Below are 27,370 nucleotides of genomic sequence, written 5' to 3' on the forward strand. Positions count from 1 at the left end.
CTACTGCCCATTGTCATAGAGCGCAGATTCAGCTAACGCACACACTTGTCCTACATCTTTGCCGCTCCATAGGCTCGCCCTGTGGTATGGCGAACATAAACATTTAGACTTTCCTGCAGCCGCCCATTCTGACGGAACTCAGAAGTACAGCCGAGAGGAAAGAAAGAGAAATGAAGTGTCTGAGCCCACAGCAGAGTGCGGATGGAATTCCCCCACCCCGCCCCCCCACCTCTTTAGAGCTAGGAAACACTGACCACCCACGGCAAACTTTATGATTGACTTTTTCCAATCCCGCAGCAAGACTTCCCCCCTCACCTTCTGGGAACAGAGTTAGGGAAAAGGTGGGCATAGGTATCATCGGAAAAAGGGAAGATTTTAGACCAGGGAAGGGACAGTTACTATGAGGGGTAAAAGTAACAGCGTCAACGGCGATGACTATCTCTGGCAATCTCACGCCCAGAGTTCTCTCTTCTCCCTGGGAGTCCATTGGGTCCTTGAGGGCTGGGATTATGTCTACCTTCTCTATTGTACTCTCCCAAGTGCTTAGTCCAGTGCTCTCTAAACAGAAAATTCTCAATATACACCACTCTCCCGAACACTTAGTACAGTACTCTGAACCCAGTAAGCGCACAATAAATACCACTGAATGATTGATTATGGAACCGTGGAGAATGCAGTCCCCTCTTCCCATTCACAAGGGGAGGGGGGCCTGGACAGGCCCCTCCTTTCCGTGCTCTGAATCTGGACGAGGGGGAAGAAGGCCTCGCTATTCTCCCTTGCTCCGTCTCGTTAGACTAACGGCGCCTCTGGCTCTTTTAAAGAACGCAAACCCGACTTTTGGTTAACAAGAGGGTGGAAAGGGGAGGGGGCCGGCTCCGTCAAGCTGCCCAGATTCTTCCAGCCGACAATTAACCGAAAGGGCTCTGTGTCTCCGACAGGCTGGAGAGAGTTTTCTATGAATGTCGCAATAAGCCAAGCCTTCTGAGTGCAATGGCGGTGGTGGGGAGTGGGGAGCGGGGGGTGTGTATATTAGTATTAATATTCTCTCATCTCTTCTCCAATTTTCCTGTTAGCGGACTGACATGCTCTCCCTGCTGGCCCCTGGATCTGGTTAGGGGGCTCCTCTGCCATGTAACATCTTTAAGGGTCGGGTTTATTTAGGGTGACATCTATAATTACTTTCTGCTGCTGGGTTGTTCTTTTTAAATATGAAAATCAATCAGACCTGGCCCTCCTCAGACCCCTTCCCTCCCAACCCCCACCCCCAAAACGGACCACGGAGACAGCTACTTTCAAACGTGACGGTTTCCAGCAGCAAAACCTTACGTGTTTCCAGAGGCGCAATAATTCGGCGGCCTTTGCAGACCTTGAAGAAAATCCCCCGAAAACCAGGGAAATAACAGAGAGAGGGAGAAATCGAGAAGAAACTGCACGCCTCGCCACAAACTTTTTATGGAGTCTCCCTCCAACCGCTCGGCTGTTATTCATAACTGAGTTTCCTCTCTCACAAAGGACCTTTTGCATGGTTTTTTCCTTCTGCCTCGAAAACAGCTGCTCTCAGTGTTGGAACCTGAGTGATGATGAGGTTCTGAAAGTGTTTTTTTGGAACAGATGGCCAGGAGCGAGCTGGGGAATGCGCCAGCAGAGAACATGGCTGTAGGCCAAATCCTGAAGTGACTGAGTGCTTCAGGCTTCAACTCGCGTGCCTCTACCCTGGCCTCTGCCCTAAGTGGCGCCAGCAGGACTTCCCAACTAGCGCTCTGAACATCTGGAGTCTGAGCCTGCCAGCAAGGGGGGTGGGGGTTGCGGTGGGGGAGAGAGCAGGGGGGAGGTAGGAGAGAGACAGAGAGAGAAAAAAAAATCCTTGCTCAGGCTTAGCGTCCATGTACTCAGCGGCATGATCGCCGGGCAGAAAGACTAATCCGAACCAAAAAGCGACCAAAATAAGAATCATCCAATCCCAACAGCTGCAGCCGGAGTAAAAGGCGAACTTAAAACCCGGTGCAGGGGCTTCTCTTGAGAAACGTTTACCCTTTGCTCGTGGGGCTAACGACACAGGGGTCATTGTCTTGCAGGAGCTAAATGGAGAATTAGATCGCTCGGGAGTTTGTGGGTGATGGGAAATTTCACCGGGTGGAGGGGATGGGGGGCTTTGACTGGGAATACTTATTGGCTAGGATGTGTGTGTGGGTAAAGGATGTAGAGTCGGAGAGTTTTATATGCCTGAGAGTACATATAGTTCAGTGTGTGAGGGTACGTACTGGGTTGTGTGTTTATATATAGAATTCAAACACTATGCGACAGAGTGAGAAATTCTGAATGGGAAGGCTTCTCTAAAGGTGTTTTTGGGGCTCCTGGCATGTGGAGGAAAGGTTTGTGCATATTCCTCGTGTGTGTGTGTGTGTGTGTGAGTGTGTGTTTGTGTGTGCATCCACACGTGTCCCAAGACTGGGAAAGGAAAGCAACAACCCAAGGCAAAAACCTAAATCAAAATAAGTGAATGGGCACCCTGGGATGGTACAATACCAGACCATGGAGAACACTTGCTTAGCCCTAGATGGATGGTTGCTCAAAGCTAAGGAGTGTCTCACAGGATTCTATGGAAGAATAGTGGATGACCAACCTTCAAACTGAAGAGGGGCAAAGGCAGCAGAAAACCCTTCCCTGACATAAGCAGCTGGCGGCAAACTTCTGTGTGTTCAAGACATGGGGAAGAGGGCCCTGGGGCTGAGGGCCAGAGGGGAGGTGGCGGGGGAGAGGGGCCGCTTCCATATTCATGTCTGGAAGGTCCTTTATTGTTCTGGTCTCCAACAATGATGAGCCTTGCAGACTTGAAGACGGCCTGAGGATTCCAGTCCTCCCTCCCTCCCCACATCTGGGTCCAAATTCAAGCAGGCACAACAGGCTGTCTCTTCTCCAGTCAGCTCTGGAGATTTCTAAATCTGAGTCCCCCCTGCCAGATAAGGGGAGCAGAGCAGACTGAAGGGGTGTGGATCCCCACACTCCCCCCCAGGAATAGCTATTCAAGGGAATCCTGGTTTGTGTGGGGAGGTTTGGATTGTGGGTGGGGCATGAGGGGAGCCCGAGGAGGTGTGGGAATACAGTCCAGCTTAGGAATTCCTGGATATGGGTGGGAAGCGGGGGGCCAGGATCCCTCAGGCAGAAGGCCGGGTGTGGGGGGTCAGTGAGAGGACCTGGTTGGGGGTTTTCCCCCAAGCATCCGGATGGTCACTTTGACTGCCCTGCTTGTGGAGGCTCACGGCCTCCAGTTTTGCTAGTCAGACCGGGGCAACTGGGGAGATCAGGAGCCGGCGGTGATGGAAGGAGGCTGGGAGCAAATATGCTTTTGGCTTTAAGGTTTTTTTTTTTCTTTTTCATCCAGAATTCCCTGAGTGGACGTGGGGACGTGGGGTAGGAATGTTTCTCTCTAGACTTTGAGCTCATTGTGGGCAGGAATGTATCTGTTTGTTGCTATATTGTACTCTTCCAAGGGCTTAGTTCAGTGCTTTGCACACAGTAAGCACTCAAGAAATCTGACTGAATGAATGAATCACTGATCCTCCCCCACTAATTCTGCCCCCAAAGCGAGCCTCTTTTTCCCCTCATTGCCTTGTATCCTCGCAGGTGGGGCACAATGACCCAGGCTTTCAAGGACAAACAGGCCTGTTTCCTTGATCCAATGCAGCAGGCAAGTGAAATTATATTCCTACCCTGTCCCTAGCCCTGGGGAAAAATCTCCTCATCATACCAGCAAAAATAATGAACATTATGGTCTTTGTTACCTGCTTACTATGTGCTAAGGACTGTATTAGACACTGGGGTAGATACAAGGAAATCAGGTTGGATATGGTCCTTGTCCCACATGGGGCTCAGAGTCTAAGTAGGAGAATGAGTATTTAATCCCCAATTTTTGCAGATGAGGAAACTGAGGCCAAGAGAAGTTAAGTGACTTGCTCAAGGTCACCCAGCGGGTGCTTACTTCCCTTCCCCACAGCACCTGTATATATGTATATATGTTTGTAAGTATTTATTACTCTATTTATTTATTTTACTTGTACATATCTATTCTATTTATTTTATTTTGTTAATATGTTTTGCTTTGTTCTCTGTCTCCCCCTTCTAGACTGTGAGCCCACTGTTGGGTAGGGACCATGTCTATGTGTTGCCAACTTGTACTTCCCAAGTACAGTTCCCTCATCTGTACAATGGAGATTAAGACTGTGAGCCCCATGTGGGACAGGGACTGTGTCCAGCCTGATTAAGAGAAGCAGCGTGGCTCAGTGGAAAGAGCATGGGCTTTGGAGTCAGAGGTCATGGGTTCAAATCCTGGCTCCATCAGTTGTCAGCTGTGTGACTTTGGGCAAGTCACTTGACTTCTCTGGGCCTCAGTTCCCTCATCTGTAAAATGGGGATGAAGACTGTGAGCCCCCCATGGGACAACCTGATCACCTTGTAACCTCCCCAGTGCTTAGAACAGTGCTTTGCACATAGTAAGCGCTTAATAAATGCCATCATTATTATTAACTTGTACCTACCCCAGTGCCTAGACCAGTGCTTGGCACACAGCACGCACTTAACAAGTACCATAATAATCACAAAGACCCTAAGAGGGCTGACTTTTAAGCGAGGCTCAGAAGAGCTCTAAGGAAGCTGCCAAAGTCATCCAATTCATCTCCCCGCCTCTATGTAGCTATGCAGCTGCACCTATCCCATTTCTACAGACTTCCAAGTAGGGATCCTCTGTCTTGACCTCCCAAAGTCAGGACGGCTTGAGAGTCTGGATTTTCAAACAACCAGCTTATCGGCTGAATTGACACTATCTGCCTTATTAATCGACAAGATTTAGGATGATTTGGCTACTGGGGTGATCCGTTGCGCAGAAGAAATAGAGAAATAATAACAACAGCAATAATAATAGCATCGGTTCAGCGCATACTGTGTGTCAGGAACGGTATTAAGCGCTGGGGTGGATATAAAGAAATCGGGTTGGACACAGTCCCTGTCACACATGGGGCTCACAATAATAATGATGGTATTTGTTAAGTGCTTACTATGTGCCAAGCACTGTTCTAAGCATTGGAACACTGTTCTAAGAGCTGGGCAATCATAACCCCCCCATTTTGCAGATGAGGTAGCTGAGGCACTGAGAAGTGAAGTGACTTGCCCAAGGTCACACAGAGGGTACAGAAGTGGTGTGACCAAGTGGAAAAAAAATGGAACTGAAAGTCCGAGGTCCTGGTTCTCATCCTGGGTCCGTCACTTGCCTGCTACGTGATTACAGGCAAGGCACTTAACTTTGCCGTACCTCTGTTTCCCCATCTGAAAAACGGGGATCCAGTGCCCATTTTCCCTCCTACTTAAACTGGGAGCCCCGGGTGGGACGGGGCTGAATCTAATTTGATTATCCCAGATCCACCCCAGTGCTTGACACTCAGTAAGTACTTCCCAGTTATCACTCTTATTAACAAATACCACTGATGGCACAGTCTTCTGCAATGTGAATTCATTATTCACTGAGCGCTTACTGTGTGCAGAGCACTGTACTAAGCACTTGGGAGAGTACAATGGAACTATAAACGGATACATTCCCTGCCTACAATGAGCTTATAGTCTAGAGGGGGAGACAGGCATCAATATGAATAAATAAATGACAGATGTGCGTATAAGTGCTGTGGGGCTGGGATGGGAGGTGAAGAAAGGAAGTCAGGGTGACGCAGAAGGGAGTGGGAAGAGAGGAAAGTAGGGCTTAGTTAGGGGAGGTCTCTTTGAGGCCCTGATTGACAGTGAATGCTTGGAAGTGCTGGTTTCCCTCTTCCTCCAGCCCTGGCTACCTGGACTCTGGGTTCTGTCCACCCTGAGAGTCCCCGAGGAGGGAAGCGGGTGGACAGATGGGGCTGGGGGCTGCTTTCTATTTGTTAAGCAGTTACACTGACCATAGGGGGGCTGGGGTCGTGGGGTCATGGAGGTGAGGCCAAGGGTCTGTGGCTTCCCAGATGTTTGTCCTGGGTGTGCCGGTGATCACCCCTGCAAACATCAAAAACGCACGGAACATTAGCTTTTTCTGGGAATATTTCTTCCGGCACATCCTAGCACTTCTTTCTCTCATGCCACCAATTTATCCGGGTCTCTGAGTCCGACAGGGTTTCAGGTTTTGGGGCTCACCCCTCCAGAGCCTCTTCCCTGGAAAATTCTGTGTTCTCCATTGCATATCCTTCCCGCTGGTTCTAATTCTGGCTCTGCCACTTGTCTGCTGGGTGACCTTGGGCAAGCCACTTCTCTTCCTCTAGGCCTCAGTTACCTCAACTGTAAAATGGGGACGAAGACTGGAAGTCCCATGTGGAACAGGGCCTGGGTCCGACTTGATTACCTTGTATCTACCCCAGTGCTTAGAACAGTGCCTGGCACATAGTAAGCGCTTAACAAATACCACTAACAACACCCCTAGATCTGGAGAGTTGTTGGCGTATAAGAAACGAAGAGCGATCGACCGCTCTGACGAAGCTAGAGAGTCTTGGGGCCAATATCTCAGCAGTGAGAGTAGGAGGAGGCTGTGTGGAAGAGGGTGGGAACACTACCAGATCTGAAATGAACCTCTCTCCCAACTCCCATCTCCCAGCGGATCGATGGAAGGATAAAAGAAACCCGGACGCCTCTGAAGGTCAAGCGTTCTAATCCCAGCTCTGTCCCTGTCTGCTGTGTGACCTTGGGCAAGTCACTTCACTTCTCTGGGCCTCAGTTACCTCAACTGTAAAATGGGGATGAAGACAGCGAGCCCGAGGTGGGACAGGGAGTGTGTCCAACCCGATTTGCTTGTATTCCTCCCCAGTGCTTCGTACAGAGTTTGGCACACAGTAAGAGCTTACCAAATACCTCAGTTATTATTAATTATTATCCAGGCAAAGGCTGAGCTGGGGGACAGTGGAGCGGAAAGGAATCACAGACGGCTCTTCCGAGAGCTATCTGTTCCTCCATTAAAGTCCCGCTGATTTATTAAGCTGCCTGACGCCCGGGTCCAGAATGCCGAGGGAAGTTCAATCCAAGTTTACAAAACTCCTTTTGTCATAAAACGCTGAACAAAGGCATCAATCACTCCCTTAATTTACCCACGTCGCTTTTCGAGAGGAAGGCCGGACGGGGCACCGAGTTTCCTCTTTCACACTGTTTGATGATGATTTCCTCTAATTGGTTCACCGTTAAATAACCGAAAGGAATGCAACACATAATTGGGTTCCTCAGGATCCCCTCACGGTCCCCTGGGCCGCCCATGGGGATGAACAGATGAGGCCTCGACGGGCTTTCTTGCTAAAGGGTTGGACGCTTCCTAGAGGTAAGACCATGATGAGACAGAACCAGAGAGGGAGAATGGGAAAGTGCCCCGTGTTGGACCTCCCCCCGGGTGCTTCCTTCCTGTGTGGGTGGGTGTTCTCTCTGCCCCACTGCCAAAGTTTTATTCCCAGCTCTGCCACTTTTCTGCTGTGTGGCCTTGGGCAAGTCACTTCACTTCTCTGGGCCTCAGTTACCTCATCTGTAAAGTGAGGGGATTAAGACAGTGAGCCCCGTCACCATCAGGGCTCACAAAGGAAAACAACCCCTGCCTCTAGTGCTAGGAACAATATTTATTAAGCACTTACTGTGTGCAGAACACTGTACTAAGCCCCTCAAGGGGCTCACAATGGAAAAATGGGACAGCAGGAGAGGAGACTGGCAACAGACTCATGTGGAAAGATGATACAACACAATCACCAAAACGGCATAAACGACCAAGATAAATGCCTCAAATAAAAACAAAAAAGCAGCCAGGGACTATGGCTAGCAAAGCAGAGTTTTGGGCTCCTTGGGACGTAAGCACTTAGTATAGTGCTGTACACACAGTAAGCACTCAATAAATATGATTGAACGTTTGAATGAACTTAGAGTCCAACAGTTCCAGTCTCACCGCAGCGGCTGACACAGCTTTCCCAACATTCCCTATTTTGGTGGGAGATGAAAGTACTTTGGAAAGCAAAATGATACAGAAATCAGGAGATTATCATTGTAAGATTACAGCTGGATCAACCTAATTCATGAGGGAGGTCATGGTGTCAGTAGCCCCAGGAAACGACCTGATCAATGCGACCTGATCCAGCTTTGAATCTCGCTTAGATTACTGTAATATTTTTTAAGTGCTCATCAATCAATCAATCGTATTTAGTGCTTACTGTGTGCAGAGCACTGTACTAAGTGCTTGGGAAGTACAAGTTGGCAACATATAGAGACGGTCCCTACCCAACAGTGGGCTCACAGTCTAGAAGGTGGGCTCACAGTCTAGAAGCTGTCGAGTATTGTTCTGAGCTCTGGGGTAGATACAAGTTTATCAGGTTGGACACAATCCCTGTCTCCATGTCGCAGCCCAAGTATAGGAGGGAGAACAGGCATTTATTCCCATTTTACAGTTGAGGAAACCGAGGCCCAGGGAAGTGACTTGCCCAAGGTCACACAGCAAGCGATTGACAGAGCTGGGATTAGAACCCAGATCCTCTGGTTAGGCCTGCGGTCTAACCATGAGGTCACGTTGCTTCTCATAGGGTTATGAACCCTGGATGGGACAGGGACTGCCTCTGAATTAATTACAGTAAGCATGTAGTAGGTGCTTAATAAATATGATAGCCGTGTAACCAACCAACCAATCAGCTGGTCACAGTGATGAGGCATCCACCTCTACTACTCCGGTTCTCATGCCTGTGAGAGCCTCCCGCTTTGGAATCTCCCCTCTCAGAGTTGAATGAAGAGGAGCCATGACTGTGATCCCCAAGGGGCAGGGCAGGAAGAGGGGTCCCACGAGGGGACCCAGGACTCAGGACGTCAGAGCTGGGCGGCCCAGGATGCAGCTCAGTTGTTCGAGGGCCGGAATTTGTCAGCTCTCATACCATATGATAGCAAGGAACGATCAGCAGATCTCATCCGGGGCCTCGGACACCCCAGGCGTTTTAACAGATCTTCCTCAGTTTCCCCACCAGCACCATCCCCACTCCTCCCCGTGCTCACCTTCCGTTTCTTAGACCTTCCCTCTGCTTGCAAGGTTCGGGTACACTGTTCCACGCACTCAGAAAAGCTCAGGTTACTGTGGTCGGCGCTGTAATCCAGGTCAGCCAGCCTGGCCAGGGAAAGGATATAGTTACAGGCTATCCTGAGGATGGCCAGTTTGGACAACTTTTGACCATAAGAATAGCAGGGAACCTAGAAAGGACAACAGAGAACATTTAGGGGCAGGTAAAGCAGGCCACTCGACTATCACATCAATCACAGGCGTTTCTTTTGACATTCAATTGGGAAGAGGAGTTGGGGAGGACGTTTGCCCCGGAGAGCAGCGAAACAAGGGCCCTTTGAGGGCAAACATGGGCAGGAATCAGAGGAGCTGGAAGGCACATTCCCAATTCTGCCAATGATGTTCTGGGCATCCTTGAGACAGTGACTTGTCATCTCTGAGCCTCAGTTTCCCCAGGTGCAAAAACAAACCTACCTCCCCTATCCCCTCTCCCACCCTCAGAGGGAATGTGAAATACTGGACTTGATTCAATGATGAAACCCAGTTCAAAATTTCAGTATTCTCACTGTACAAGCAAAAACTTTCCCGGGGCAAGAAAATCTGACTGAATGGCAGAGGACGTTTTCCTCAGCATCCGTGTATTAATTGAAATGCCGAACCTGAGATAGTAGTCGTATGTAGTTCGAATCCCTGACTGGGTGAAATGGGCAATACTGGAATGGTAGAGACATCCTTGACACCTGTTTAGATTCTAAAAGGGTGTATACAAAAGTGTCAAAGTGTGGGTGACCCTAGATGGAGTTAGGTTCCTTTACTTGGGTTCCTGTGGGGTCAGGCTTTGGGTACTTTTCTGGCAGGGGGTAGGAGTGGAAGCCCCCACTCTGGTCTACCCCTTATCTTGTCCTCAGTGGCATCTGGCAGGATTGATTGATTCATTCATTCAACAGTATTTATCCAACACTTACTCTGTGCAAAGCGCTGTACTAAGCGCTGGGGAGAGTACGCGCCCATTTCCCGAAGGCCCTCTTGACCCCAAACCCTGGGAATTTTACTCTCCTTATGGACTGGAAGTAGCCTGACTTCCAAAATGTCCTAAAATTCAAAGTGGCTCTTTGAGTAATGTTTCTGTCTTAACAACAATAGTATTTACTAAGCACTTACTATGAGCTGAGCACTGTGCTAGATACAAGATAATCAGATCGGACACATTCCCTGTCCCACAGGTGGTTGCGGGGATAAGAGGCATTTCACCTCCATTTTACGGATGAAGAGACCAAAGACATAAAGCATCTTAGTGGTTTGCTCAAGGTCACACCACAAGCAAATGGAAGAGTCGGGATTAGAACCCAGGTCTCCTGGAGGTAGGTGAATTAGAGTTTTACTTCTCCCTTCCCCCTTCTGCCTTTTGGTGGAAGCGCTAATGAGCAGAGGAATGACCAACTGGCTGGATAAGTGGAAAGGAGAAAGAGAAGCTGAAAGCATGGAAAATCCACTCACTGGATCACTCATTCCTCGATCAGTGAGAATGAATGAATTCCTCTTCTGTTTGTGCTGCTTCTCCCAGAATCCTTAGGAGGTCCCTGAAAGGCCTTGGGCCATTTTTTCCTAAGTGTGAGCCTGTGTTCTGACTGAAATCCCAGTTGAGTAATTATTTTCTGCCTAAAGTCAACACCAGCCTATCCCCTTTCACCCTTTCCATGCTTGGAACTCTCTCTGACGTCAATAGGAAGAGGGCAGAAGGCATCGGGAACTGGACTCTGCTTCTGTTATTCTAGTCCACTCCACCTGGTACTGTATTTGCCAGCTTATAAAACACCCTGTTTTTCATTTTCTCTGGGGAACTCCAGTTTCAGCTCCTGAAGGGATGAGGGAGAGTAAGAGCTCTGTTCAGAGGAGCAAGCAGTGGATGGGAGCTCAGGCCTGAAATTCAGGAGACCTGATTCTGATGCCTGCTCTGTCTCTTGCCTTCTGTGTGACCTTGGGCCAGTCACTTCTCTTCTTTGTGCCTCAGTTTCCTTATCTGTAAAACGGGGACTCAGTAGTACTCCCTCCCTCTAAGAATGTGGGTCCCATGTAGGACAGGCACTGTTTCCCATCTGATTATCTCATATCTACCACAGTGCTTAGTACTTGTAAGTGCCTAATGAATATCTCAATTGCCATTATTATTACGTGGGTGAAAGTACTGGGGAGAAGGGAGGTGATGATCAGAATTGGGGTGAATGGAGAAAACAGAACAGAGGAATGAAGCAGCAGGGCTAGTGGATAGAGCATAGGCCTAGGAATCAGAAGGACCTGGGTTCTAATCCTGACTCTGCCATTTGTCTGCTGTATGACCTTGGTCAAGCCACTTCACTTCACTGTGCCTCCGTTACCTCATCTGTAAAATAGAGATTAAGACTGTGGACCATGTGGGACAGGGACTGAGCCCAACCTGATTAGCTTGTACTACTCCAGTGCTTAGTGCAGTGTCTGGCACAGAGTAAGTGTTTAACAAATACCACAAAAAGTCAACAAAGGGGGTCAGACTGTGAGCCCCTTGAGGGACAAGGACTGGGCCCAACCCGCTTAACTAGTACTCCAGGGCTTAGAACAGCACATAGGAAGCACTTAGCAAGGATCACAGTTGTTATTATTAATTATTAAGGAGGTGGGCCTGGAAGAGAGAAGTGCCCACACTACTGAATGTACCAGATACCCCTGCTGACGCAAGGGCCTTGTTTTCCAACCCAGCCCCAGTTTTCACTGTCTTGTGGGGAGAGAAGTAATTGGTGCTCTCTGGAGCCATTCACATGAATGAGAGAACCAGCTGGCCTCAGGGTGTAACCGTAGCAGCAGCCAGCTGACATCCAGATTTCTCTCTCTCTCTCTTTCTCTGTTTCTCTCTCTCTCTCTCCCTTTTCCAGTCTCTCTCTCTCTTTTCCCTCCAAGGCCACCCCCTCCCATCTCCTACTCCCCACGGACCGCCAAAGGAGTGTCTGTCCCAGGCTGGGTGAAACCCCAGGAGTAAGTAGATGCCAACCATGCCAGCCCCAGGTTCACCCACGTCCACAAGGAGAGTGGCAATTGGAAGCCACGGACTCCAACCTGTTCATTCAGTCATATTTCTTCAGCACTTACTGTGTGAAAAGCACTGTACTAAGCGCTTGGGAGAGTACACTACAACAACAAACAGACCCATTCCCTGCCCACAATGAGCTTGCAGTCTGGAGGGGGAGATGGACATTAATCTATATAAATAAATAAATACGTAAATAAATAAATAACCTAGTACCCCATCCCTTGGCTGTGCTAACACCACTCCCCTTTCACCAATCCAAGGGAGGCTGCCCTTCCCTGGAGGAGACAGAAATCAGGGAGGGAGACGGGACTGCCTCTCAAAGACAGAGGGAGAGAATCCAGGACATTCTGAACTTCCCTTCTTTGCCCTGTCCCAGAAAAGTTGGCAGCACATTGCCCACGGCCTGTTCACAACAAGCATCCAGGGGAACACCGTGCTTTTTCGACAAATCTCCTTATCGGCCTGTACAAATAAACACGGGCTGTGACAGGAAAGATAGCTGGCTCCTGGGGAGACCTCGGTTTGCAGGGGCCTCTGGTGAACCCATCTGTGGAGGTGTGGGTGTTGGAAGGAGGCAGGTGGGGAAGCCTCTGACCCCCCTAACTCTCGAGGCGGAGGTGAGCTACTCTGGGTGGGAGCTGCGGGGGAATCTCATGGTGGGGGGGGGGCCCTTGGCAGGAGGTTCGGGTAAGTCCCGAAGGAGGGCAGGGAGGATGGCGGGTGCTTCAGCCTCTCATTGTTTGGGCGGAGCGGCCTGCCAAAAGAATTTCCAGAAGGTTCATATAAATGTCCAGTGTTTTAATAGCCCTGGCTGGCTGACAAGGATGTAGCTGAGTCAGAGGCTCTGGAGTCTGGGGCTGGGTCCCCCTCTCGGGCCGGGGGCGGGGGACAGATGTTGGAGAGCGGCAGGTGAAGATGGAGCCAGCTGGAGGGGCTTGGGGGCAGTCACGGGGGAGGCCCTCCCTTTTCTCCTCCTCCTCCTCCTCTGCCCCAGAGAGAGAGACGGAGGCTCAGGGTCTGCCTCCTGGGCCCTGGGAGTAGAGAGGGACCCCTTCCTCCTGAGGCTTGCTTGCCGAACTGGCATGGCATGGCTGAAGCCCCAGAAGCCACCCTCAGCAACCCAGGAGGCTCAGGATGGCATCTACCAAGAGGCTTCCACATCATTATTATTATTGTTCTCTGTGCCTCCATTCCCTCATCTGTGAAATGGGAATCGACTAAGCCCAACCTGGGACAACCTGAATACCTTGTATCTCCCCCAGCGCTTAGAACAGTGCTTGGCACATAGTAAGTGCTCAACATATACCATCATCATCATCACCTGGAGGAAACTCGGGCAGCTCTTTGAGCGAGCGAATATTGTAGAGAAGCAGCATGGCTTAGTGGCAAGGGCCCGGGCTTGGGAGTCAGAGGACGTGGGTTCTGATCCCGGTTCTGTCACCTTTCTGCTGTGTGACCTTGGGCGAGCCCCTTCACTTCTCTTGGCCTCTGTTACCTCATCTGTAAAATGGGGATGAAGACTGTGAGCCCCACGTGGGACAACCTGATTACCTTGGATCTACCTCAGCGCTTAGAATAGTGCTTGACACATAGTAAGTGCTTAACAAATGCTATAATTGTAATATTATTATTATTCTTGCAAACAGGGCAGGAAGGGGGCAGGAAAGGGGCAAGAAGTGGGAAGGGAACAGGCAGTCAGGGGAGGAGGTCACTCTCTCCCCAGCTCCTGCTTCTTGGGACCCTCCTTCTCCCTTCTCCAGCCTTGCCTGGCTGAGCTGGGAGACCATGGCCTCTTGGAAGCCCACCTCTCCTTGGCCTTTGTGGGCAGGGTGGTTCCTCCAAAACCCTTTCTCTGCCTCACTGAGTGGACCAGTGAGAGGGTCCAAAGAGGAATCCAGGAGTCCTGGCACCCTCACTCCTCCTACCCAAGAGAAGCAGGAGTTACGGAGGGAAGAGAAGGTGCCAAGTTGGTGTGGTTTGATGCACTGAGCTTGGCATTTGCTGTGAAACTCGGGGCCTATCTGCAGTGCTCTGCACCTAGTAAGCGCTCAATAAATATCACTGATTGACTCACCCTCTTCAGGGCCTCAGTTTCCACTTCTTTAAAATGGGGAGGGGAGACTGTGCTCGCCTTCAGGGTGTGCTGAGGCTGGCTGCAGCTTTGTGTTAAGACATTCTTCCTACGGGCTGAGGTCTCTGAGGGCAAGGGACTGGAGCCTTTTTTAATGGCATTTGTTAAGCACTTACTATATGCCAGGCACCACACTAAGTGCTGGGGAATTTACAAGCCAATCAGGTTGGACAGAGTCCCAGTTCCACATGGGGCTCACAGTCTTAATCCCCATTTTACAGCTGAAGGAAGTGAGGCCCAGAGATGTTAAATGACTTGCCCAAGGTCACAGAGCATACAAGTGGCAGAGCCGGAGCTAGAACCCAGGTCCTTCCAACTCCCAGGCCCACTCTCCGGCTTTAAGGTCATGCTGCTTCTCTAAAGCATTTGTTAAACACTTACTTTTGGCCAAACACTGTGCAAAGTGCTGGGATAGATATGAGATCTTCAGGTCCCACATGGGGCTTACAGTCTAAGTAGGAGGGAGAACAGTGATTGTAACCCCTTTTTGCAGTTGAGGTAACTGAGGCCCAGAGAAGTGAAGTGACTTGCCCGAGGTCATACAGCAGACAAGTGACAGAGCTGGGGTTAGAATCCAGGTCCTCTGACTCTCAGGCCCGGGCTCTATGTGCTAGGCCATGCTGCTTGGATCCCTGACATGTATTGTTTCAGTACCATGAGAATCCCCCTCCCACTCCTCTGCTACCCCTGACCCCAAGGATGGTGAGCTTGGAGCAGATCACAGCAGAAAACACCCAGGAAAACCACACCGGGAGTTTGATAGAGAGCGTGCCAAGGACCAGGATGGCCCTGGAGAGAGCGTCCAGCTCCACTTCCAGGCTGACCGTCTCGGGGCAACTCAACCCAAGAGGCATCCCAAAAGTGGAATCCCTACAGTGGTGATTTGGCCTGAGAGCAACAACAGAGGTCCAGGGAGCCCAGAAGGGGAAATGGCTACAGCCAAGCGACTCTGAGGGCCCTCTATCAGGACACATGGAAGGTGGACGAGGAGGATCAGCTACTCAAAACAAGCTGGAAAACTGCCTGGACTCTCTTTGGACTTTGGACTTTAAACTCCTTGTGGGGAAAGGGGCACAATGGGCCCCTTGGATCCCAGAGGCAGCATAGCCTAGTGGAGGAGCAAGGGCCAGAGAGTCAGGGGACCTGGGTTCTAATCCTGGCTCTGTCAACTGCCTGCTGTGTAACCTTAGTCAAGTCACCCTCTAGACTGTAAACTCTCTGTGGGCAGGGAATGTCCGTTCTACTGTTGTGTTGTAGCCTCCCAAGCATTTAGCACAATGTTCTGCAAGCACATAAATACAATAAACTAAACTATACCCTCAATAAATACAACTAACTAAACTTTTCTGTGCCTCTGTCCCCTCAACTGCAAAATGGGGATTCAATACCTGTTCTTCCTCCTACTTGGACTGTGAGCCCCATAAAGGACAGGGACTGGGTCCGACTCAATTAATTTGTACCTACCCCCATGTTTAGAACAGTGTTTGACACATAGTAAGTGCTCAACGAATGCCATAAAAAAAAAGCTGCCAAGAGGGAAAGGACCAAGATGGGTCAGAGCAAGGACAAAACCTCCCCTTCCATGCTTCCCCCTCCCCTCTTGTGGCCCTTTCCTCTCCCACTTGAGTAAGTGGCAGCTGAGGAACATCTCTGGTGGGGACTCCAGGCTCATTTCCTCTAGGAGAAGAATCCCAGCCAGCAGGGGCCAATTGGAAGGGAAAGAGCAAGGCATAGTGGATAGAACATGGGCCCAGGAGTTCGAAGGTCATGGGTTCTAATCCCAGCTCCACCCCTTGTCTGCTGTGTGACCTTGGACCAGTCACTTCATATCCCTGTGCCTCAGTTCCTGCATCTGTAGAATGGGGATTGAGAGTGTGAGCCCCATGTGGGACAGCGATTGGGTCTAACCTGATTAACTTGTATCTACCCCAGTGCTTAAAACATTGCTTGGCACATAGTAAGCAGTTAACAAGTACCATAATTATCACTCCCCCTGCATGTAGACTGTAAGCTCTTTGTCGGCAGGGATTGTGTCTGTTGTTATAACGTATTCTCCCAAGCACTTAGTACAGTGCTCCACACACAGAAAGTGCTCAATAAATGTGATTGAATGGATGAATATTGTTATTATAACTCAGGACCTGCCGGACGGATCTGTCGGGTGGACCTACTTCTCCCCTTCAAGTCTCCTTTCCCCTTCCCAATCCTGCCAGGACCGTAAACGGATACAAGCATGTAACAGGTCCAGCTGTGCACATATGGCCCACATGGAGCTATAGGAGGCCAATAGGCCATGCGTGCACAGCTGGTTAGTTATGTGGGCCTCGGCTCCATCTGCCCCCCCATGCCCCGTGCCAGTTGTTTGACATGGGGCAGGACTTGGGAGACAGCAAGAGGCCGTGTAATTCACCGGAAACATTCCTCCCCATCTCTCCTCATCTTTGCCATTCTCTCGCTGCTGCCCTTTCTTCCCTTTGTTCCGGCAGGATCCACAACCTCATCTATATCACCTGGACTCGTTCTCTTGGTTCCAGTGGGAGCGGACTGGAGGCAGTTTTTGACTAGGCTCATCCAAGTTGACCGTTCCCTGCAGCTCTGGCAGTGTGGGTGTGTGTATGTGTGTGTCTATTCATTCAATCGTTCATATTTACTGAGCATTTACTGTGTGCAAAACACTGTACTTATGAGTGTGTGTGTGTTTGTGAGCATGTGCATGCATATATAACAATAATAATAATCATTGTGGTATTTGTCAAGCTCTTACTCTGCCTCAAACGCTGCACTAAGCCCTGTAAGCAAATTGGGTTGGACACAGTCCCTGTCCCACATGGGGCTCACAGTCTTGATCACCATTTTACGGCTGAGGTCACTGAGGCCCAGAGAAGTTAAGTGACTTGTCCAAGGTAACACAGCAGAAGAGTGGTAGATCCGGGATTAGAACTCACGTCCTTCTGACTCTCAGGCCCGTGCTCTATCCACTAGCCCACGCTGCTTCTCTGTGTAAGCAACAGAGAGCTGATCTTGCACTAATCAATCAATCAGCTGATCATTGGTAATTATTTGTTTTTTATTGTAATGGCATTTGTTAAGCGCTTGCTTCTCTGTGTAAGCAACAGAGAGCTGATCTTGCACTAATCAATCAATCAGCTGATCATTGGTAATTATTTGTTTTTTATTGTAATGGCATTTGTTAAGCGCTTGCTACATGCCAGGCACTGTACCAAACATTGTGGGGTAGTTGCAAGATCATCAGGTCCCACATGGGGCTCACAGTCGAAGTAGGAGGGAGAACAGGGATTGAATCCCCTTTTTGCAGTTGAGGTAACTGAGGCCCAGCATTACAAGCTATTCTGGTTTGGACACAGTCCCTGTCCCATATGGGGGTCACAAGCAAAATCCCCATTTTACAGATGAGGTAATGGAGGCAGAGTGAAGTGAAGTGACTTGCCCAAGGTCGCCCAGCAGCCAAGTGGTGGAGCTGGGATTGGGGTCCAGGACCTCAGATTCCCAGGCCTGTGCTCTTTCCACTAGGCCACACTGCTTCTAATGAGAGCTTATGCTGTATGGAGCACTGCACTAACCAACCACCATTCATCTAGGGAGAGGGGTTACAGTCCTCTAGTCTGTAAGCTCACTGTGGACAGGGAATGTGTCTGTTTATCGTATTAATGTACTCTCACAAACAGTATAGTGCTCTGCACACAGTAAGTGCTGAATAAATACAACTGAGTGACTGACTGAGGAGCAGTTGATTTCGGACAGGTTGGAAAGATTCCTATTTTGTTCACCCTCTGAATCTCTTGCTAGGAGGGAGGGCTAATCGGAAACAAGTTTGGCCTGGCAAGTTTTTGGTTTGGATCTCAAGATCTTGTCTGGGAAGACCCCAGAAACCAGTACAATGCTCTGCACACAGTAAGTGCTTAATAAATATGGTCTATTGACCGACTGATTCACTGAAACCCATGGCCTTCCTGTGGTCTCCAGAGTCTGGTCTGGTCGGAGAGCAGCATGGCCTAATGGCAAGAGCACAGGCTTGGGAGTCAGAGGATGTGGGTCCTAATCCTGGCTCTGCCACCTGTCTGCTGTGTGACCTTGGACAAGTCACTTCCCTTCTTTGGACTTCAGTTACCTCATATGTAAAATGAAGATTCAGTCTGTGAATCCCATGTGGGACAGGGAGTGTACCCAACCTGATTACCTTGTATCTACCCCAGCATTTAGAACAGTGCTTGGAGCATAGTAAGTGCTTAACAAATACCATTATTATTATTTGTTATTATTATTAGGCCTAGTGAGTGTCTTTTCCATCCCCTGACTCCATCACCTTCTCTTTCCCTCAGACCCTGGCCCCAAACTAGCTTTACCAGGCTCTGGTGTCTTGGGGTTCCAAGCCCTCCACACAGGAGAGGGAGAGCTCAGGACAAGTTTGCTCTCCCATGTTGTAACCCCAGGGCTGTGAGCCTGTAAACTCCCTAGGATTTGCTTGGCTTGTCGCTGGTGAAGTTTCAGCCATCCCTGGAAGCTAGGACCCTTTGGGCTGGAAAGGGGATGGGAAGTACCTTGGAAGGAATTATGGAAGAAAGATAGAAGGGGAGAGAGCTGATACTGATTTTTTTTTTAAATCCACGGAATCTCTGGGCCTGTGGGAGATGAGGAAAGAATTGGAATTTCTGTCTCCGACTGCCTGTCTCTATTTCCCTCTCGGTCTCTTTCTTCCCCTGGCTCTTGTGCTGAGGATTGTCTCTCTCTAGCTCGTCAAGGCTGTTCAGCAAAGCAGGAAGCAGGTCTGTGAACGGCAGAGCACAGGGGATTAACAGGATAGGGTGGGGAAGGAACAGGCCCATCAGCAAAGAGCGAGTTTAACCCCCCTCTCCTGTAGCTGGCTCCAACCAGCTGGCTTTCGTCTGCTTCCCAGACCTCTCTAGAAGGAACAAGCGCTTCTGAAAACGCCTGAGCAGAGATTCAAGCCTCTCCCTGGAATGGATGGGGGAGGATTAAAAAAAACAAAAACAAAAACCCAGTGGTGGGAGGGAGAAGGACCCCTCTCAAACCAGCTTGTGTTTCTCCCGACCAGATCTCAGAATCTTTCCTGGCCATCCTAAGGGAAAATTCTTCAGGCTTCCTTCTGCCTCTTGATGATAATGACATTTGTTAAGCGCTTATTACGTGCCAAGTGCTGTTCTAAACGCTGGGGTAGAGACAAGTTAATCGGGTTGGACTCAGTCCCGATCCCACATGGAGCTCACAGTCTAGGAGGGAGAACAGGGATTGAATGGGATTATAATAGAGGTCTATTGGAAACTTCTTGAGGGCAGGGATGGTGTCTACCAACTCTGTTGCATTGTACTCTCTCAGCCACTCAGTACAGTGCTCTGTACGCAGTGAGCGCTCAATAAATACCGCTGATTAACTATGCTCTGGACACAGAAAGCACCGAATCAATACCACTGACTGACTAATTGAGAGATGAACTAATTGAGAGAGACTTCAGTCTCTGCTAGGCTTCGACCCAGAAGCTGTCCCTCCCTCCAGGGTAAAGCCAGAGAAAATGGGTCTACGCTGTGGCCTGGGAGATTTAGTTAGGAAGGGAAGACTTCCAGGCAGGGAGGGAAGCTGGACCCAGGAGTGGCTTTGGAAAAGAAGTGGCGGAGGTTCCATTCCTGGAAGTCTTGGAAAAACAGGAGATATTTTCATTTTCATTTCAGAGGAGCAGCTTGGCCTAGTGGAAAAAGTGTGGGCGTGGGAGTCAGAGGAGCTGAATTCTATATCTAGGTGCAAGCTGTGTGACCTTGGGTAAGTCACTGAACGTCTCTGTGCCTCAGTGTCCTCATCTGTAAAAGGGGGATTCAATTAGCCTCTCCTCCCTCCTACTTAGATTGTGAATCCTATGTGGGGCAGGGACTGTGTCCCACCTGATGAGGCTATATCTAATTCAATGCTTAGAACAGTGGTTGACGCATAGAAAATGCCTAACAAATATAATAATGACAATAATAATAAAAATCAGGTGGAATTCTGTCTGGAGGCTCTGGCTAGTTCACCTCTGTCCAAGAATCCCCACCTGCCCTGCTATGTATTCATTCATTCATTCAGTTGTATTTATTATTATTAACAATAATGATAATAACAATAATAACAATAACTTACTATGTGCATGGTACTAAGCTCTGGGGTAAATGCAAAATCATCATCATTATCATCATCAATCGTATTTCTTGAGCGTTTACTGTGTGCAGAGCACAGTACTAAGCGCTTGGGAAGTACAAATTGGCAACATATAGAGACAGTCCCTGCCCAACAGTGGGCTCACAGTCTAAAAGGGGGAGACAGAGAACAAAACCAAACATACTAACAAAATAAAATAAATAGAATAGATATGTGCAAGTAAAATAAATAAATAAATAAATAGAGTAATAAATAGGTACAAACATATATACATATATACAGGTGCTGTGGGGAAGGGAAGGAGGTAAGATGGGGGGGATGGAGAGGGGAACGAGGGGGAGAGGAGGGAAGGGGCTCAGTCTGGGAAGGCCTCCTGGAGGTTCCCACATGGGGCTCACAATCTAAGCATGAGGGAAAACAGGTATTTAATCCCCATTTTACAGTTGAGGAAACCGAGGCACAGAGAAGTTAAGTGACTTGCCCAAGGTCACACAGCAAGCAATTGGCAGAGCCGGGATTAGAACCCAGGTCCTCCAACTCCCAGGCCCGTGCTCTTTCTACTAGGTTTCAACCTAATTAACTTGTATCTACCCCAATGTTTAGAACAGTGCTTGACCTATAGTAAGCACACAACAAACATACTCCTCCTCCTCCTACTACTACTAATAACAACAATGACCTGGGTGGCTTCCTGCTTCCCAGACTGCTGCTGGAAGGGCACATTTTTCCTGGTTACTCTACATCACATCCAAGGGTTTGCTATTTTTGCCACTCCCAAGGAGGCAGCAGGTCCGGAGCCCAGGCTTGATGAGGGGGGCTAGATCTGGGGTCCAAGTCCCATCTGATCCCTGGATTCTTTGTGGAGGGGGCGGGGGACCAAGCTGCCTTCAGCCCTTCCTGTGGCTCCAGTGGTCGGCCTCTCCAGGCTTTTTATTATGATTACACTGCTCTAAGCTCTGGGGTTGATACAAGGTAATCAGGATGGACACAGTCCCTGTCTTACACGGGGCTCACGGTCTTAACCCCATTTTACAGATGAGGTCACTGAGGCCCAGAGAAATGAAGGGACCTGCCCAAGGTCACACAGCAGGCAAGTGGCAGAGCTGGAATTAGAACCCATGACTCCCAGTCCCGTGCTCTATCCGCTATGCCACGATTTCCCCCTCCACGTGTGGGCATTCCCGGTTACTAGCTTTGGAATTTTCCAAGGGAGAGAGCAGACTGAAGAATGGGAAGGGTCTGTCCCAGTGACATTCCTCAGCTTCTCCTTGCCCTGCTCTCCCAAACTCTTCCTGCTGCCCCTTCCCGCCTGGAGCTACCACCTTCAGTGGTGCAGGGAAAAAGTCAGCCGCTGCTGCAGGGATAGTGATGTGATCGTAGGCAGGAGCAAAGAGACAACCCAGAACACAGAAATGAAGTGGAGTGTGTGCGTTTGTGTGCGTGTGTAATGCCAGTTCTAATCCTGGCTCCACCGCTTGTCTGCTGTGTGACTTTCCTTCTCTGTGTCTCAGTTTTTCCAACTGTAAAATGGGGATTCAATACCTGTTCTCCCTCCCACTTAGGACCGTGAGCCCCCGGCGGGACAGGGACCGTTTCCGACCAAATTGACTCATACCTACCCCAGGGTTTAGAACAGTGTTTGACACAGAGTAAGCGTTCAACAACCAACCAACCAGATCTGGGGCTGAGAGGAGGGCTCTGCTTACTTGCCAGAAAGGGAACTGGCTCATTATTTGCACTTCCAAAAGCAGATTTTAAGCAAGTCTTCCTGGCTTAACCTTTTCCCTCTAGAGTCTGCTCCACCAGGTTGTCTTCTGGCTGGCCTCCAGGCGTACCAAGATCCCCTGCTCTTTTAGGAACTGGAGGAGGTTGGCAAAAACCAGGGGAGGATTTGGGAATGGGCCGGCTGGCAGTAGGACCGATGAAGGGCCAATCTTGCCTGGAAACAGCCAAGCCTAAAAAACCAAAAAATGGCTCCTTTACAGGTAATGCCGGCCCTGGGAACTTGGCTTTGTAGGGAGCCACTGCGGCTCCCTGTGTCATAGGGTCTGCCTTCAGCACTCTGAAGAGTATGGGCCTGAGAGTCAAGTGGTCATGGGTTCTAGTCCCCACTCCACCACTTGTCTGCTGTGTGACCTTGGGCAAGTCATTTCACTTCTCTGGGCCTCAGTTACCTCATCTGTAAAATGGGGATTGAGACTTGTGAGCCCCATGTGGGACAGCGACTGGGTCCAAACTGATTTGCTTGTATCGACCCCCACACTTATCATTATACCACAATTATTATTATAATTACCAGTCAATCAGTAGTATTTATCGAGTGCTTACTGTGTGGGGAGCACTGTACTTAGTGCTTGGGAAAGGACAATACCACCAATGAGTGTTTTCCACCATTCATTCATTCATTCAATCGTATTTATTGAGCGCTTACTGTGTGCAGAGCACTGTACTAAGCACTTGGGAAGTACAAGTTGGCAACATATAGAGACGGTCCCTACCCAACAGTGGGCTCACAGTCTAGAAGGGGGAGAGTCTGGGGCCAACCTTCTTAGGAAGGGGAAATTGGGTATTGAGAGTTGACCTCTCTTTCTCCCACATTATCTCTTTCGCTCTCGCTCTTAGAGATGTTTGATTTCTCCTACCTCCATGAGTGAGTGAATTTTTTAAAACTCTAATAATTTTCCCAAAGGCTTATTTTTCACTAAAGGGCTCTGGGGCGCCTGGTGGGGGTTGATAACAATACTGGGTCTCTAGGGTAAACAACATACCGAGTTGGTGAGCTCAAGTTGGTCTTGGGGGAGAGAGGACACTCTTCCTAAGAATCATAGAGTCCTCAGGCTGAATGGGACCTTAAAAGGCCATCTAAGTCTGCCTCCCTCCTTCAAGACGGACCACTGGCCAATCGCCCCTGTTTTTAAGACATTCATGGAAAACGATTACCCAACCTTCCTCGGTAATCTGGTCCGGCATCTCCAACCCCCTCTTTATCAATCCCTTATGCTGCCATGAAAACCTATTTTTCTCCTTCACTCTCCTTGGAGAAAATAGGGAGCAGCTGGCTGTTGATTTTTGCAAAACCACCTGTCCTAGAGTTGAAGTCTCTCCTCAGCTGCTTTTTCTCAGGGTTAAGACATTTTTTAAGTTTATGTGAGGCATTTTCAGCCTAGGCACAACTCCCATTTCTCAGATTCAAAACCTCTCTCCCTACATCCAAACTTCACCTTATTGGCCACTGACTTCAGGAAGCCCACGTGATTACAGCGCATTGGGCTACTGGGCTGTATAGGACACCCTGCTCTCACCCCCAGCACCGCTTCCCCCCGGTAGCAGTTATGAACAAAAGTCATTTTTCACAGAAGGTGGAACTAGGATTCAGCAGAGTCTGGTTCAAGTCCCTGGTCTGCCACCGGCCTGCTGGGTGACCTTAGACAAGACACTTACTCTCTCTGGGCCTCAGTTTCCTCATTCATAAAATGGGGATATAATCATGTGGGAGCCCCGAGTGGGATGGGGCCTGGGTCCCGATCTCATAATCTCGTATCTACTCTGACGTTTACCACATAGTAAGGGCTTAAAATGTGCCATATTTATTTTTTATTTATTACCCCAGCCTATTTTTTGTAGTGAAAAATGTCCAGACTTAACCTATATCTTTGTTACCGGAAGCTTTCCTTTCGAGAACTCAAAGTACTTTCCAGATATAAAACCCCCTGATTTATCTTCACAGAGCTCCTGGGAGGTGAGCTGGGCTATGTTTTACCTACATAGGATGCTGGCCACTAAAGTGCTTTAAGCAAGCTCTGGAGCTCTATCAAATGGGACTACAAGCCTGCCTCGTGAGCCATCCCTCTTCACTCCCTCCCCCCCCCCCCCCCAGTCCTGTTTCATTAGACTATAAACTCCTTGTGGGCAGGGAATTTGTTTATTGTCATACTGTACTCTCCCAAGTGCATAGTACAGTACTCTGCACACAGAAAACACTCAAAAAATACGATTGAATTAGAACAATTGTTCCTGGAGTGCAGCGATGAGTCTAGAAGCAAGTGTTGCCTAATGGGTAGAGCACAAGCCTGGGAGTTGGAAGGACCTGGGTTCTAATCCCATCTCTGCCACATGTCTGCTGTGTGACCTTAAATAAGTCACTCAATCCCTGGGCCTCACTTACCTCATCTGTATAATGGGGATTAAAGAGTGTGAGCCCCATGTGGGATGGGGACTGTGTCCAACTTGATTAACTTTGTATCTAGCCTAGTGCTTAGAACAGTGCTTGGCTCCTGGAAAGTGCTTAGCAAGTAGCCATTATTATTACTATTATTATGTTCCTTATCAAGCTTGGTCCAAAGCTACCACTAGATAGATATGATTATCTTATATGTCTGCCAGCACCTGGCACCATGTGCTTTGTCACATGGTGAGCATTTAATCAATACCATCACTAATATGAGGTCAATTAGTCAGTCTGGTCAGTGAACCACACGTGTCCTTAGGGTACCAAACAAGTTAGGGGTCAACTCTCAGGTCTCTCCTGTCTCCCCCTTCTGCCTTGTTCCTTTTGTATTTTAAGCAGGCAGCCCACAACCACCACCGAGGAGCTTTCAACAAATAAATTATCCTGGGGATCCTCGTCCCCTGAAATCCTCCTCTCCTTCCCACTCCCAAACATCCCAGAAGGGGTCACGGAGGGACTGTGGGCGTTTAGCCAATTTGATTTAGGAAGGGGTGATGTGTTCTCCAACGGGAAACCCATGGGAACGCTTTGGAAGACCGGAATGCACGGTGGCTATAAAATTGAAATATGAGGACCAGAGTCAGAAGGCACCAATTCTCACCGTCACAAGGGAAATCTCGGCTCCGTTCCCTGTTTCCCACCCCCCCGCCCAAATAGAAAAGACATCGGTTTGGCTACCAGATGTTTCAGGCAAACTTATTTGCAAGGTAACATGAGATAAAGGCCATTTACCCTGGGCGAACCCTGTTCCAGCCTGGGATCGGACACTTTGGGAAAGCAGAGGTGTCTTAAGGGGACTGAGAACCCGGGAGAGAAGGAGGGGAGTAAACCCCATCATGAGCTTATGATCCCCAAATTCAACAGGGAGGATAGCAAGCCTTTTCCCTGGCCCTCTGTAGAGTAAGTGAGAAAATCAGGTGAAAATCTGGAACACAGAGGGGCGAGTGAGAGAGTGAGTAAGCGGGGAGATGGAGAGAAACAGAAGAAGATGGAGAGAAAGAGAGAGGAAGGTGGAAAGAGAGAAAGATGGAGAGAAAGAGAGTGGAAGATGGAGAGAAAGAGGGCAGAAGATGGAGAAAAAGACAGTGGAAGATGGAGAGAAAGAGAGAGGAAGGTCGAGAGAGAGAAAGATGGAAAGAGAGAAAGATGGAGAGAAAGAGAGGAATTCGGAGAGACAGAAAGAGAAGATCGAGTGAAAGAGGAAGATGGAGAGAAAGAGTGGAAGGTGGGGAGAAAGAGGAAGATGGAAAGAAAGAGGGAGGAAGATGGAGAGAAAGAAAGATAGAAAGAGAGGAAGGTGGAGAGAGGGGTAAGATGAGGAAGAAGACAGAGAGAGGAAGATGGAGAGAGAGAGGAAGATGGAGAGAAAGAGGAAGATGGAAAGTGGAAGGTGGGGAGAAAGAGAAGATGATGGAAAGAAAGAGGGAGGAAGATGGAGAGAAAGATAGAAAGAGGAAGGTGAAGTGAGAGAGGAAGATGGAGAAAAAGAGAGGAAGGTGGAAAGAGAGGAAGATGGGAAGAGAGGAAGATGGGAGAGATAGATGACGAGAAAGAGAGGGAGATGGAGAGAAAGCGAAAGGTGGGGAGAAAGAGAGGAAGATAGAAAGCAGAAGGTGAGGAGAAGGAGAGGAAGATGGAAAGAAAGAGGGAGGAAGAGGGAGAGAAAGAGAGAGGAAGGTGGAGTGAGAGAGGAAGATGGAGGAAAGAGAGAGAGAGAAAGGGAGAGAGGTGGAAAGATGGGAAGAGAGGAAGGTGGGTGAGAGATGAAAAGAGAGGGAGAAAGATGAAGAGAAAGAGGGATGGGAGAGACAGGCAGAGGAAGATGGAGAGAAAGAAGGGGGAGAAGAAAGGAGAGACAGTCGTGTGTGTGTGTGTGTGTGTGTGTGTGTGTGTGTGTGTGTGTAGTACCTGCTTCCTCAGCGCCTCAAAAGCTGCACTAATGGTATGCACTCGGGTTCTCTCCCTGGCGTTAGCGAGCAGCCTCCTCGTCTGCTGAATGGCTTTGATCTCTGAAGAGCCGCCCGACGCTTCGCCCAGCCGTTTCCTAGGCGATGCGGAGGAATCGTGCTGGTTATTGTAAGTTCCGTGGGAGAGCGGCGGGGAGGCAGTTTCGGAGAGCCGCTGGGGAGGCCCGGGAGGCGGCTGGGCAGGGTGCTCGGCCTGGTCCTTACGCGGATGCTGAGGAGGAGGAGGAGGAGGAGGATGCTGAGGAGGAGGATGCTGAGGAGGAGGAGGAGGAGGAGGATGCTGAGGAGGAGGATGCTGAGGAGGAGGAGGATGCTGAGGAGGAGGAGGATGCTGAGGAGGAGGAGGATGCTGAGGATACTGGTGGCACAGGACAATCCGGGCCTGCAGGCTGGGCTCCCCCAAAGGCGGGGCTGGGCGGGGGGCTGGGCCGGGGGGCTCCCGGCCGGGACCCGGAGGCAGCAGGGCCCGCTCGGCCCGGGCCCTCAGCCCGTTGGCCAAGGGCTCCGGGACTCGGTGGGCCACCTGGAAACTTTTGCTGGAGCCGTTGGCGCGCCTGGCCGGCTCCTTGGTTTTCCTCTTGAGCCTCTTGATGTCAGTCACCTCTTTCAAGCACAAGCGCTTCCACGGCCCTTCCTCCAGGGTCTGGATGTTCTTCATGGGGAGGGGCTGCTTCGAGGACGCCCAACAGCTCAGCGCGCTCGCCCTGCGCTCCTTCCCTGCGCGTTCTCTCTGCGCTGTCTCTCTCTCTCTCTGCGCGCTCTCTTTCCCTCTCTCCCGTCTCTCTCTGCTCTC

At 49.7% G+C, this 27,370-nt stretch overlaps 1 protein-coding gene across 1 annotated transcript; it reads right to left on the bottom strand.

Moving 5' to 3' along the window:
• On the bottom strand, nt 1-27,370 carry ATOH8 (atonal bHLH transcription factor 8). The gene is made up of 7 exons (XM_038751957.1): nt 26,519-27,370; nt 8,994-9,216; nt 7,104-7,178; nt 3,195-3,274; nt 2,032-2,078; nt 1,869-1,967; nt 1-79 (listed from the first exon to the last, which is right to left on the bottom strand). Exons 1-7 carry the CDS (start codon nt 27,233-27,235, stop codon nt 1-3), a joined length of 1,320 nt encoding a protein of 439 aa, XP_038607885.1. The 5' UTR covers nt 27,236-27,370.

The sequence above is a fragment of the Tachyglossus aculeatus genome, chromosome 10 (assembly GCF_015852505.1).
Source record: "Tachyglossus aculeatus isolate mTacAcu1 chromosome 10, mTacAcu1.pri, whole genome shotgun sequence".
Taxonomy (NCBI): domain Eukaryota; kingdom Metazoa; phylum Chordata; class Mammalia; order Monotremata; family Tachyglossidae; genus Tachyglossus; species Tachyglossus aculeatus.